Genomic DNA, 14,666 nt, shown 5'->3' with positions numbered 1-14,666 from the left:
AGGAATATTGTATCACTCTGAGGGTTAAAGCAAGTTTACTTGGCACATAATTAATAATGTAAAAGAACCTGAAAATACGTAGTGAAGAGGACTAGCATTCCAGTGCTGAACACAGATACATTTCCATCCCAGAAGACCCATTTCTTCCCCGTTTGGCATGAGGAATTCTGTGAACTGTGTAAAGATGCACTTAGCATCAGCCTCTGCTCAGTGTTGTTGTAGAAGATTATTTAATTTTTTCACATGCTGACATCCATAACTTTGTGCAATTGGTATTTTCTCCTTCTAGAGACCATATCACAGAAAGGGGTATCAAAATATATGCCTATAGTCTATTATTTTCTTTTAATAAAAATGACCTTTTGGTAATCACTGTCCTTCCTGGAAAAGTACATAGATTCAGGCTTTTAAGAAACAACTGCTGCATATTATTTGTTGTTTCTGATATGATTACTCTTGAGGCTTTCACTACATTCCTCTCCAAAGTAATGCCAGTTTTGTGCATATCTGCTGTGAAGGTCCTGGAGAGAATAAGCCAAAACTGGTGCCCAGAAAATTCCACCTGGACATGAGGAAGAACTTCTTTACTGTGTGGGTGACCAAGCACTGGAGCAAGTTATCTGGAGACTCTGTGGAGTCTCCCTCACTGGAGATATTCAAGAACCATCTGGATACAATCCTGTGCTGTGTGCTCTAGAATGACTTTGCATGAGCAGGGAAGTTGGACCAGATGACCCCCTGTGGTCCCTTCCAGTCTGACCCATTCTGTGATTCTGTGGTTCTTTGATATTTACGTAGGTGTGCATGAAGGATCCAGCCTTGTTTTAGTCACGTCAAACTTAAACTCATCAGTGGATTTATTCCAGTTTTTGGGCTGAGGCAGTTAAATTGTTTTATTCCAGCACTTTAAATTAGCTAATGACTCTTGTCAGCCTTACTAACTCCCTGGAAGATCACACCAAACTAACTTGGCTGCAGTGCCTGTGAGCTCACACAAGTAAGACTGTGTAGCACCATGCTAAACCATATGGACATTCTGCCTAGTTTCTCTGACTGAAGGATAACCACACCATGGTCAATTTCACAGTAGAGGCATGTCCTAAATTTCATGCCTTCAAGTCCTTCATTTTTGTTTCTATGATGATGTAAATAGCAGACTTCTCCTTATAAGACTTACAGTTTTAAAACTTGGGTTAAATTTAATGTATGCAGTCTAACCACCCCCCAGAGTTACTTAATGCAAATGTTTTTATATGTATATTTGAGGTACAGCGCACTTAATGAGCTTGTTAGTTGACTTGCTACATTTAAAGTTCTCATTTGGCTGTACAAATCATGCACTTTGGAAAAGCATGTTTTAAGAAACCTATTAATCTAATTTCTATGCTGTTTTTCTTTTGGGAGCTAAGAAGTTCCAGGAAACTAACTCTGGTTAGTCTTCTGTTAGTGTTCGGAGTGTTTTGTGAGTATATGTTATTTTAGTAATTGGTTTTGTTCCAAATTGCAATGTAGTGTTGCATTTTTTCCTGCAGAATATTTCTCCATATTTGCAACTTTTAAAAGCTAACAGAAATTGGTAAATATTCAGTGCTCTGAAAATTAGATTATTGAAAAAGTGTGCTCTCTGTGTGACTTGCTAGCTAGAGGGAATATTTATCATATTTAGGACCTTTCATATTTTATAGGATTATAGTCAAAGACATAAGTAGAAATCTGCATACTTTCCAATGATATAATAGAAAATAAAGCATGATTTTTAAAAAATTGCATTTTTACAAAAATATTTTCATTTCAACTTTCCATTGTGATATATTGATATATTTGTGCTCTACAAAAGATAATAGGTTAATGAGGAACTGACAAACAGCAAAGTTTATTGCTTGTAGGAACTTCAGATGTAGTTCTTGTTTCCAAAATGGCAGCAGGTAACATTAAATAATTTGTTTATAAATAATCTTCATATTATGAAAGAAATAATTCCACATGTAGAGTCTACTGTTGCATTACAAAATTGCAATGCTGAGGAATCTTGAAATTGCACCTTTGATGAGTTTATTTCAGCTACCAGAAAGATTCAACTTCCTAATTGAATGAAGTTAAAATGGAAAGTGAAAAGCAAAATCAGTTCACATTTTCCTTCCATTGTTGCTTGCTTTTGTGGGTGTAAAAATAAAGAGTATTCCAGATGTGATGAGCTACTCTTTGTAAAAGTACAAGGTTACAAGTAAAAAAATATGTACACCCTCATCAAATATTTTGCACAGGAATAGGAAATTATTGAAGAGACATATTTAAGTATCATTAACACCTAGAATATGGATTTAAAAGATTTAAAGGTGAATCTGCACAAGATTTCAATAATCTTAAAAATGTCTTTGTAAAATTAAATATGATCACAACAGGACTAGGGTTTCCCCCCTTTTCTATAGTATATTATTTAACTTGGAATATATTTTTGAGTTCAAGAAAACAATACTTTAAAAAATATTTTACCTGTATAACACATATAAATTCTCCCTCTTTCTTGCTTGTGATATCTTGAGTGGTGTACCAAGTCTTTCATTCTCTTTGAGAATTTCCACTTAGCAAGAGTCATCTACATTTATGTGTCAACAGCTGTGCCCTATTGTGCCATTAAAAGTTTGCACACTTCTCAGCACACTTCTTGTAATTACTAATGTCAACAATTATAATCTCAAAATATTCGGACTATTTAAAAAATTGTAGCATAATCATCTGTTGAATGGCAAAAGTGAAATGAATGATGGCGTTCTCCTCAAGATGATTTTACATACTGTGGTGATTATGAGTAGAAAACTCATGCCATGCAGCTGATCCTGCTGTAGGGACTTGCAAATGCCTTTTAGCTGCCTGCACTGTAAAAAGTCACCTTACACTTTTTGACAGTAGAGCTTTCCCATTTTAAGGCAGAAAAGCACTCAGATTTAGGACTCAGCTGAGCTTTTTAGTGTGTTAGAGTCCAAGTGACAATAGCCCGTGACTCAGAATACAGCCTGTGGAGACTATAAAGGCACATTCACTCTGCTACTCATGAGTCACCTGGACTCTTTCATGTACAGACAGTTGTAATATGTCAGTAAGGAGTGGGAAGATGCTTTTTTCTGGTGGTGACATCTCATTATGTTTTATGGTTTTTGACTGCCAACAACTGTACTTCATTATATATGGAAAACACATTTGGCTTCTCCTTTCCTTCAAAGTTCATCTTAAGAATTGCTCTCAGTAGTTGCTTCCAGAAGTATTTTTGACAAAGTGGAATCTGTTTCATTCTTTGGGAAAATGATAATATAATACTAGAGCAATGACTTTTAATGAAATTACATTTCCATTACTGTGATTAGGAAGGTACAATTCTGCAGTTCATGTATAAGGTTGAATTTTAATCTCTGGTTAAACTTTGTTTCATATGTATGTTTACGGAAGTTGCAAATATAAATTTCATTGTTTTCTACTATTTTAGGTGAGATTAATAGACATGCAGAATTATTTTTATTTAATCATTGTATTTTTGCTTTAATAACATTTCAAAATGCATGTCCTAAAGGTCATTAGTAAATATTAAGAGGCTTTAGAAAATTTAACTTACATGAAAAGATCATACTATATCTTGTAGAGTAGGCAGAACTGAGGAGTTTTTAGCATTTCCATTAATTTAATGTTCTTGAAAAATTACATTGGTGGTATTTAAGAAAATGTATTTAAATAAATTCACTATATCTTAGTAGTGATTTTTTGTGTAAGCATATAAAATTAGTAACTAATAATTGTTTATTTTCTTTATTTAAATTGTTGACCCAGAAGTGAACTAAACCCCAGGAAAATTTAGGATGCCTCCAGTCGTTGTGGTAATTGGTAAATGTTTTAATGATCTGTCTGCTTTCACACCCCTTTCTTTTTGGCAACTAATCTGATGCATTTGCTTTCAAAATATTTTAAACTATGGCAACAATTTGAACTGCCTGTGTAGGTACAGTGAAGAAATACATCCACCTGCAGTTACTTTCAGTTGGGTCTAGATCTGCCCAGCACAAATGACTTCATTATGCTGCTTTGGGCCTCTGTGATCAGTACTTAACACCTAATTAAAAAATAACAAAAAAAGTTGCTCTGTCTCAAAGCTTTTTGTAACACCAACTTTATGCCACTTGGAGAAGTTTTGTAAATACCATATGACAATAGAAACAGCACTACTCATAGTGAGAATTTCCTTTTACTCTAGCTCTTTGTTTTGAAAATTTTGAATACAAGAATTATGAGAAGTACCTTCATAGACATTTACTCTTCTGATAGTTGTCTGTCTTTTGTGATATATTATTTCATGATAAAGTGACTATTTTAAATATGGAAATTGCATGAGAATATCTGGGTTTAGGAAAAAAACCCACAGTATACTCTAAGTAAATATGTGCAGTCATTTGAGTGTGGAATAATAAAAGAAGAAATGTGGGGCTGGTAAATTCTGATACAAGCTTCAGTTTTAGGAAGAAAAATCCATTCCTCTGGTGTTTCAAGGATAATTAGGGGTATAAAACTACTTCTTTGAAGAGGAATGCTTGACTACACTTGTGTGGCTAGGTTTGCATGAAAGAATTTTGGTTTTTTAGTGTATTTTTCTGTGAGCTAATGTCCAGATTTTGAAGTGGATTTTGAAATTATACACCTGAGTAGGATGCTAGTAAAAACTCTTTTTCATGTTTTCCTCAGTTTATTTAGTTACTGACTGAAGAGATGGGATTGTAATGACAATGATGTCATGCAAATATTAGTAGTCTTGAAGATTATGGCAGGCTTTTGAAGAATGTCTGATATTACATTTAAGTTGTTTCAAACCCATCATTAAAACAAATGATCTGGAAAACAGTCCTGATCATTTGTCCAGCCACATGAGTTCCAAGTGTATTTCGCAGACTTTCCAAAATTGCTATTGTAAAAATATAGTAAAAGTGTTTTCTACATTAAAAAGGTATGAAAAATAACACTAATTATATATATATATCTATGCATGTATATGTATATAAATATATAAATTTAATTGGATTTTGCTTTAATCTACACAAGTTTAACTAGTCTTGGCTCCTTCTTTCTCATATAATAATGATTGAGCCAAATAACTGCACTGTGCTCTTTGTTGTATTTCATTATGAAGTATCTTTGGATCCCTGCTTCACCAATCTAATATCAGAGAATCACAAAAAGGGTGAGGTTGGAAGAGACTGCTGGAGGTCATCCAGTCCAAACCCTACTCAAGCTGGGCCTCATACAGCAGGTTGTTCAGACCCATGTCCAGTCAGATTTTGGATATCTTCCAGAAGGGAGGCTCCACAATCTCTCTGGTCAAATGGACAGCAATCTGACTGCAAGATGGCCTTTAATATGCTGTGATTATGACAACCCCTTTGTAGCAGTGTCCCACATTAAAAGTGCATATGTGGCTAAAAAAGCAAGCAACCAGATTAGCAACTGTCTTCTGATTGTGCAAATTTATGTCTGCTGCACAGAACTTGAGATAGAGAACCATGGAGAAGGGACAATTGCCTGAAATAATGAAATAATATGGAATTTTAAGTAGAATTCTCTAGTCCATCCATGAAACTTTCAAAAAGTATTCCTGAGAAACACTACTAATGAAAAAACTGAAAATCTCTTTCCTAGTTTTCTGCCTAGGAGTGAGTACCTGGAACAGACTTCTAGTTGGGAGTTTTGGGGTAGAAAGACTTTTAATTCCAGAATGGGTCTTGATTATATATGAAAGAGATAAATGTTTCTTGATCTAGAATATTCTTTTCATTCCGTGTCCTACCTACTTAGTGGTGAAATGTCAGTGCAGGTTATTATTTAGTTCATCTGGAAATGAATGACACTGCTAACTCCTGCACATAACTGCAGCCACATGTCAGATCATATAGCAGAGATTCCCCTTGTAGTGTCAGATCTTCGTATGTGTTCTTTGTTCTTTGGTAGTACCCAAAACTGTGCAGGTCCTTCTCTAAAAGTGTTAGCTCTTTGAAGTATATAAACATAAACACACACACACACACATATATATATATGAAGTGAATATGAAGTAAAACATTCAGGAGGTAAAAAGAAAAATCATACATGAATTGCAGTAATCAGCCAATAGTTACATCAATGCAGGTGACAAAACAATGTTTTCAGGAACATGTTCTAGACCAGGAATCCTGAGTGAAGTGAGCTTCCCACTGCCTTGTCTATGGTAGGGAAAGAATGGAAGTTAAGACATTTCTATGATTTCTTTGTTTCTTTGTTGTCTCTGTTGGCAAACATCTTCCTACTCTGCATGCTGCTCTGGATTCCTTTCTGAGGTGCTTACTTTTCTTATGCTGTTTTATGGAGAGCTGAGGTGACCATCTAAAGAATTATTTGCACGGTCAAATTTTTTAGTAGAAGGAGCATTTGCAACTGAGATGTAACTACCATGATATGAGTCATAGCAATGAAAAAGTGGATTTCCAACATGGAAACGAGTAGAATTATCCAGTTTAAATCTGGTCAGGAATGAGTCTTTCTTTATTCTTAAAACTGAAAATACTTTTGTGGTGCTCCTATTCACCTCTCAATCTCTGCAAGATTTTAAAGCTCTGAGTCTCTTTTTATGACTACAAAACAGATGAAGCAGTCAATATGAATACCTAAAGCAGAAGCAGTAATCTTTGTTGGTGGTATAAACCACAAACCCCTAGAAATTTTTTCCAGCACTTTGTAGTTGCTGGTGACTTTCCTCTCAATTCCAGTGGGAGCAGAGCTTCATCCAGGAACATGGAAACTGCTCAGCTTTTTTATCAGAAAGCAAAGAAGCACAGACTCTGAGTATGAACTCTCAAAGGAAATTCCTGATATGAATGCTTACAGGCTGTTTAAATACCGCTAATTTAGAACAAATTGTAAAAATTTAGGTTGGGTTAGCCCAACAATAGATAGGTTTATTCCTTCTACTGTTTTTATGTGCATGAACCAGCAAAGTAAGACATTTTAAATTTCCTCAGTGTAATATCCTGAGGCAAGCCAGCTGTATTTTAAGTTGTGTTGTGTGTTTTTGTATGTTAATTGATGTGTATTTATGAAGACATAGTAATACTAACATAGTGCTCTTGTTTAAATGCATCTTTATGAACATTGTTTGGTTCAGTCAGAAAGGCTCTGAGGTATTCTTTATCTGAAACACAACCAACATATCTGAAACATAACCAACTTCTAAAGTTTTAAGAAAGTAACAATAAACTCTGTGTGCGTCTATGGACATGAACTCATGTGTAAACGCCCATATAAACAGGCATTGTTAATGTATGGTGTGATTTTACCAATAGGGGGAGTAAGGAAAGGTTATGGTAGAAGAAGAAACGTTCATGGTGTATTTTAAATTTCCTATTGATGTTGATGTAATTGAAAGAAAATGGAAGCCAAAGAAGAATTTGCAGGGGTAATGAGACATAGAAATAGAAATTACTTAATCTGTAATAGAAATAAAATTGAAATAGCTTCAGGTGATTAGCATGATACCTCTAATTAAGGTAAATTAAAAATCCTTTTCTTGGAATACAGGCATAATTGGCACATGAATTCATATTATTGCTTCTCAAGTTTTGCACTAAGTGCATTGAATGAGGATGGCAACATATAGGAGGAAATCTAGAGTGTATAGAGATTAATAGAAGACAAAAAAAAAAAAAATAGAAACCAACCAAACTCAGTATTTCCAGATTTGTGAACATAATTTGAAATGGATCTTACATAAATGTAATGAAGATTCCAAGAACAAGTTGATTAAGTAATTTAACACATCAAAAGAATTATTTGGAGTAACTAGTTTTACTTGCCTATAAAAATGTCATGTTAAATGGCATAGATGAGCATTTTGCTTTTATTGAGCACATAAAAAATATTTATTAAGGGCTGACAGCAAAGAAATGCAGGTGCTGAAGTGGGTAATGCATTTAAAAGTATTATGCATTAGAAAAACTTCCCAGGAGGTTCCAGAAACATCTGTACACAAGAGACGAACTTAATCTGAGTCATAAGGGAAGTTAAGAGGTTTTAAAACGGAAGAAATAAGATGGCACTGAGTTAAGGTGGCCCTGAGTGATCTGTTAGGCTTATCACAAATTTGATGGAAGGATAACCAGTGAGGCACTCCAGTACATGGCTACAAAGTGTGTAGGGAACACAGACTGCACCTTACTGGTGGTGGAGGTATGCTTTACATTAAAGACAGGACAGAAGAGAGGCAAATTAATAAACCTCAACAATAATGGGTCCTGAAGAGGCTGAAGTTCCAGTCACATGTGGGAAGAATAGAATCTTATACCCAGTTATCTTTAAATGTATCTGTTTATTTGTTTGTGTGACTAGTGAAAATGCTGGATATCACGGATCAGATACATTTTCATAATCTTTCTGGTGTGGTTCTGCACATATAGGTGGTCTGGAAAAATGGTTTTATTCCTTGGCTTCTCTACAGCTCCAGCTTACTAACTTTGAGACATTGTTTGCCTCTTACAACTTTAACCTGTTGAACAATTTGGCTTTCTATACAATTATCCTTCCTATCAATTCTAGAAAAAACTTTCTCCTCTTTAAGGCCAAAAGCCTACCTAGGGCATCTCTATATAAACATCATCAGTGGGTCCTTTAACAATTGTTTAATGTCTTATTCATGGTGACCTCTGAGCTTGGGTGCCTCTGGATAGGCAAGCCATCTCTGATATGCAAAGCATATGAATTACAGGCATTACAGACACTAAAATTGATCTACCCCATCCATGCACTGAGTATAATGTGAGGGAAAATGTGAGCATGTCATGTACAGGAAGAATAAAAACTGAAGTTCTCAGCTGGAGTGACACTATGTGTACTTATCTCTCTTTGGTTATGAGCCCGGCTAGCTCAGCTGGTAGAGCAGATGTCAGTGCCTAGCATTTGGCCAGGGTCAAACCACAACAGTTTATGATACACCTCAAGAAATTGTCGATAAAAGCTGCTAACCTGTTTCTTATATTTTCTCCTCAATTCTCACTTCTGCAATAGGAGAGCTATCTTAACAATAAAAGTTTCTGTTTTCTGTCTGCAAAAAACCCCATGTGGCTTTGATCTAACTGATTGAATGCTTTAGAGTGCAGCTGTCAAACACCCGTCTTTCAAGAAAACAAATCTTTCCAAAGCGCTACTTATATGTCTTCTGTTCTTGGCTTAAACCACAAAATCAGAGTTGGTAAAACCTTCATGCACTCTAAATCTTCAGGGTGGCAAATTCTGCATTGCTTTAGACCCCACTTTCTAAACAGGAAAAATATAGTAAAATCCAATTCCATAATGTCTCCTTTTCCTATTGCTCTTGGTTGTTGCTAGTTGTGAAACTAATGCAAAATTCAAGAGCATTGGTTCTACTTGTGGCCTCTAATTTTTATAGAATAGTTTGAATAATGAAAGCTGAACATACTAACATTGTAAAGATTATATTCCCATCTGTTCTGCTGAATACTGGACTTTTAGCTAGATGACACTTTTGCTGTGCAGCTAGTGGACTTCTCCAAAATTCGTGTCCTACTTGCATGTTATGCATATTAATACTAACTAAAAGAAAGCAAAATCATATCATGTACCTGTAGTGTGAAACCAGCTGAAATTGAATTTGATTCTTGTTATTTCCTGAAGTACAGTGTGTCTTGAAGCCTAGCCTATATAGATATGTGTATATATATATACCTCTGTATATGTATATATGTACATATATGTATATATATATATATATATGTATCTGTATATATATATATATATCTCTTGTGTGAAATATTAAAACAGAATGTTATTGAGATGCATTTCTCTACAAGTTCAAGTATTTGTGTTTGTGGCTTAAAAAAATCCAGGTCTCTAATTTCCCTCCAACCAAAGATAATTCTAAATAAATATATATATACTGTATTAATATAACATGTCATGTAGTAGAAAATAATTTGTTAACTGGCAGCCTTCCAACACTGCAAGTCTAGCTTTAATATCAAGTAAACTTTTATATCCTGTGCAGACTGTGAAGCAGAGGAGAGCTATGTTCAAGAACTTGTCCTGCCCAGTCTGGTGCCAAATGTCATAGGTGCATTATAAAGCTTGAATTTTTTGTAAAAAGCTCTGAAACACCCAAAACTTGAGTCTTCTCCTTTGTCCTACGTGAAGGTCTTTTCTTCCCTCGTATATCCATTGACATAAAAAATAGTCAACACTTTCATAATATTCCATAGTGTTCTAGTGTTTGTCCCATAGAAAACTTTACATAGGTGTCAAATTATTCACAGAACTGATGCCAAGATTTGAATACATAATAAGACATAGTTAGTTTGGGGGTTTGCTTTGGTTTGTTTTTGGTTTCTTGGTGGTTTTTTTTAAATATTGAATAGTGTATTGACTTAACTACTATGGAGATTTCAAATATAACATAAAACACAGTTTTGGAGTATCAAGTTTGGGACCTGAGGGGTTTAAATGAAGTAACATGCTTGCATTATTTGGAAATGTAATATTGGCATACGTTAAAAATTTAAAAAAATTTATTGAGATTTCTATAGCTTCTAAATACAGTTGAGAACATTATTAATCAATTTCAATAGCTCTTAAATGTAATAAATCAGGAATTTCAGGGGTCCTACATGCTAGATTTTTAGTAGCTCTTACTATCTATGTTAATACAAATTGCAATTAGCTTTATACTGTTATTATATTGCTATTACACAATTAACCACAATTTCTATATTGTCTGAAATATAATACACTGTAAAACAATTGTTATGGATGTTCTGAATTTATCTTCAGTCCCTTCATAAAGGAAGAGGAGACTGAAGAGAGACCTCATTGCAATCTACAACTTCCCCATGAGGGGAAGAGGAGGGGCAGGCATTGCTATCTCTCTGTGGTGACCAGGGACAGTACATGAGGGAATGGCCTGAAGTTGTGTCAGGGAGGTTTAGGTTGGATATTAGGAAAAGGTTCTTCACTCAGAGGGTGGTTGGGCACTGGAACAGGCTGCCCAGGGAAGTGGTCACTTCAGCAAGCCTGGCAGAGTTCAAGAAGCATTTGGGCAATGCTCTGGGGCACATGGTTTCACTCTTGGGAATAGTGCAGGACCAGGAGTTGGACTCAATTTTCCTTGTGGGACCCTTCCAACTCTGCATATTCTGTGATTCTATCACATATGCCCCTTACACAAGTGAATATTCTTTTTCAGCAGTCAGGCATAGGAATTTATTCTAAAATCTGAAGCCTAAACTGGACTCCCTGTGAGTGTGTATTAGCAATTTATTTTGGATCAGAAATGCACTTTTGAAGTGAATCTCCCAGTGGCCCCTACTTATCCCACTTTGTTTCCCATTGCTGTATGCTTAGTGAGGATGCATTTTGGGCTTGTTTCGACAAAGTTAAACCAGAAAATGAACTCCAGGGATGCACTTGTAAGTGTGCTAACAGATCTTCAATCCATTGAACCAGAGCAGAACTAGTTTACATTAACTTTTAATGTCTAAATATATATAATCCAAGGAAAACTCAGTCTGAGGAGTAAAATCACTATCAGTACTGAAAGAATTGAGGATCCTAATGACTAATTGACCCCATCAAACCCCATATTTTTTATTAAATCTTTCTTTAATAATTAGGCATTTTTTAGATTGAGTGTTGTTTTAACTGTCAAGTAATTGATTTATTTTTATTAGGCTTTTAAAGCATTGGTTGGACTAAATAAAAACTACTGGCTCAGTATATAGGGTATATTCCTTTTGTTCATGGCAAGCTATTGAGTGTAACACTTCTCAGGAGAATGGTGCAGTCAAAGGCCAACCTCATTTTATCAACTGCCAAGGAAAACAGGTTTAAAAAGCAAGAGAAAGGGAAAAGGAAGCAGAAGGAACTTGAGAGACAGTCAGCAGTTTAGAGCACATGACCAAAAAGGAGAGATCTGAAAGCCAAAAGGTGGGCATTTTCAGCTCAGCCAAAAATTCAGTGATTGGTTTGGTTCTGCCAAAACTGTGGAGGTGGTTAGTTGGAGTAGAAAGATAATTTTTTATGGTTAATGAAAACAGAAGGACTCCGGAAGCAGAATGTAATAGTAGTGTAGCAAATACATTTAGCAGGTGGAAGCCAAGCTGTGTTTCAGTACTGTCAGGGGATATGATTGGAGGACTGACCACTTATTGCAATTTTTGAGGTTCAGGTTGGACATTAAGGGAAAAAAATAGAAATACAGTAAGAGGGCAGTTAAGCACTGGAATGAGTTGTGAAATTTCCTTGAAATTTGTCAAGATTTTCAGACAAAGCCATTGCTAAACTCTTCTAATGTTTTCTGCAGTTGCATGTAGAGCAGGAATATGGACAAGATGACCTCCTTGGGTCTTGTAAGAGTTCAGTTTGTTTGCTTCTAGCCCTTCAGATTTTTTATCACTAGTGTGAAGTAATTGTAAATCTTAATATGCAAGGAGTAAACACCTTGAATTTTTAGTGGACAATAAGTGGTGTAATTTGTAAGATTGTCTTTTTCTGTGATACAGTAGATTTTCAAGTCCTTGTTTGTCGGAGTAAGTGCAGAAATAGTATTTCCTCTTATTTTATAATTAAGATCTTCTGAGACTGGTAAAAGAAACTAATGCAACTGAAGGCTCTTTATGCATGTCTTCAAGACTTGCCTCTTCATAAAATTTTTCAACATACTTTCTTACAAAGGAAATTCTTACTCCACACTTAACACCAATAAAAATCAGAAAACTGTATTTGTTGGTATGCCTGATTTAATTCACAGTATTTTCCATCTTCGTTTATTCCAGCTCTTTTTTATTTCTTCCATATTCCCTTCTTGAGTCATACACAGTGAAGTCTGTTTGACTTTCTATGTGGTTTTAACATATGCTTCAGTTTTACAGACTGTTGATGTGTTAGCGGATGTTGACACAAATTTGAAAATGGTTGGAAAAGAAAAATCTAAGGGAAATGGAATTTTCAGATTAGCTTGGTTGAGAAGAGTCTATAGGTTAAGTTATTCCTTTTTTTTGAAATGAATCCTGGGCCTCTTAACATAAAAGTAATTTAAATATCATCTTAATGATCTTCATTCAGAGTTTGTTGCTCTAAAGCAAACTGTGCTCACTGGAAAGATCTTCATTAAAGCCACATGTTCTTTTCTTTTGAACTGCAGCTCACCACAGCCACCTTGGATGGCAAACTCCAATTGTTTCTACCCTGATACTTGCCAACCTGTGGAGCTTTGGCCGTGGTACTCTGAGAATAACGACTTGCTGAGAGAAAGGAGACTGGTAACTGGCCATAATCAAATGCCATAATATTCCCTTTTAAATGACAGTTTTCTTCTGACTTTATTTTCTGGAAGTTCCTCAATCTAGTCTCAACGCTTTTCTGTTGTACAGTCTGTTATCTTTATTGCAAAAGTTAGGGCAAAAGATCAAGAAAAGAAAGAGACTACTCATTCTGACTTCATTCTAGCAAATCACCACAGAAGTGGCTTTCAAAGGACTTCTTGGTGCTTGCAGTTAGGTGCATTCTGTAGTGCTTTGCTAGACTGGGATCAGTTTATTCTAGCCTGAAAATGCAATTAAATAACAAGTGTTCCATTTTTAAATCTAGATCTTTTTGTGATAAATTTTTTAATTAATCTGAAAGAAAGAAGGATTGTATGTATTTCTGAAATGCCATGAGAGTCCTTCTGTTATACTTCTCTGGGGTTCCTGGAATCAGAAGAGATACTGTTTGAAGGCAGAATTTTACTGGTTTGCTATTTATACTGCATTCTGTAAATGTCTTAGGAAATATTTGGCAAATATCTTCTCTTTTAAAGAAACTATTTCTGTCTTTTAAATGGCTGCTAAATATTTTCAAAAATGTTAATATGAAAATAAAACTATCAGAAAAAAAAGTTAATTTCTTGTATTCTTCCTAGTTTACTTTCCTTGATCTTAGAGAAGAGTTTTTAGACATTTGGTTGGGGTTTTTTAGACTTTTTCTCAGTGTTGATTGACTCTAGCTAAGAGTAGAAAGCATGTATGTGACTGGTGCAAGGAGATGGAATTTTTCTTTTCCTTGCAAAATTGTGCTCCCTTTTAAGTTAAATTTGCCAGAACAGAATTTATAAATCAGACTACTTAAAAAAAAAAGTGAAAAAATGGAGTTACTACTCCCACTTTAACACTAATCAGTAAACCCAGATCACTTTCAGTGCTGTAAAGAATATTGTTTATTTAATAGAATCCCTAATTTATGCATGTAATATTTAGTATGTGTAGAAAAAGTTATTTCCATAAGTTGTTTAGTTTCCGTGACAAACATTCTTTTGTAAAGGATTTAGCAGGTTTTTGCTGAGCCAAATCATACACTGATGGGATACACTCTATCATATCAAGGTACTTTCTAGAGCACAGTGGTGTCATCAATGACTATAGGAGTGTAGTGCACCCAGATCATACTCAGCAGAACTCTGAATATTGGAACTAGGTTTTGTATGATCAAAGCAAATATGGAATAACTCACTTCGATACTTTTAAATAGTTTTTCAGTTCAAAATCAGATTAACCAAGAAATCATTTTCTATGCTGTGGCTACCCACTGGTACGCTACACTCACAAATTATCAGCAAGATT

At 35.0% G+C, this 14,666-nt stretch overlaps 1 protein-coding gene across 5 annotated transcripts in view; it reads left to right on the top strand.

Moving 5' to 3' along the window:
* Positions 1-13,932, top strand: part of WDR27 (WD repeat domain 27) — an 88,654-nt gene extending 74,722 nt beyond the window's left edge. Inside the window, exons 23-24 of one of the 5 annotated variants that reach the window (XM_085055402.1) lie at positions 12,371-12,416; positions 13,211-13,932. In XM_085055402.1, the coding sequence (XP_084911528.1) occupies positions 12,371-12,416; positions 13,211-13,314 (150 nt within the window). In that variant the 3' untranslated portion in view covers positions 13,315-13,932. The remainder of the gene's footprint in view (positions 1-12,370; positions 12,417-13,210) is intronic. The other 4 variants (XM_085055400.1, XM_085055398.1, XM_085055401.1 and 1 more) reach the window with 4 other exon arrangements.
* Positions 13,933-14,666: the final 734 nt, after the last annotated feature.

This window comes from Lichenostomus cassidix, chromosome 3 (assembly GCF_008360975.1).
Source record: "Lichenostomus cassidix isolate B80296 chromosome 3, HeHo_3.0, whole genome shotgun sequence".
NCBI lineage: Eukaryota > Metazoa > Chordata > Aves > Passeriformes > Meliphagidae > Lichenostomus > Lichenostomus cassidix.
The sequence above is the reverse complement of the archived record's forward strand: the minus strand, read 5'-3'. Positions and strand labels throughout refer to the sequence as shown.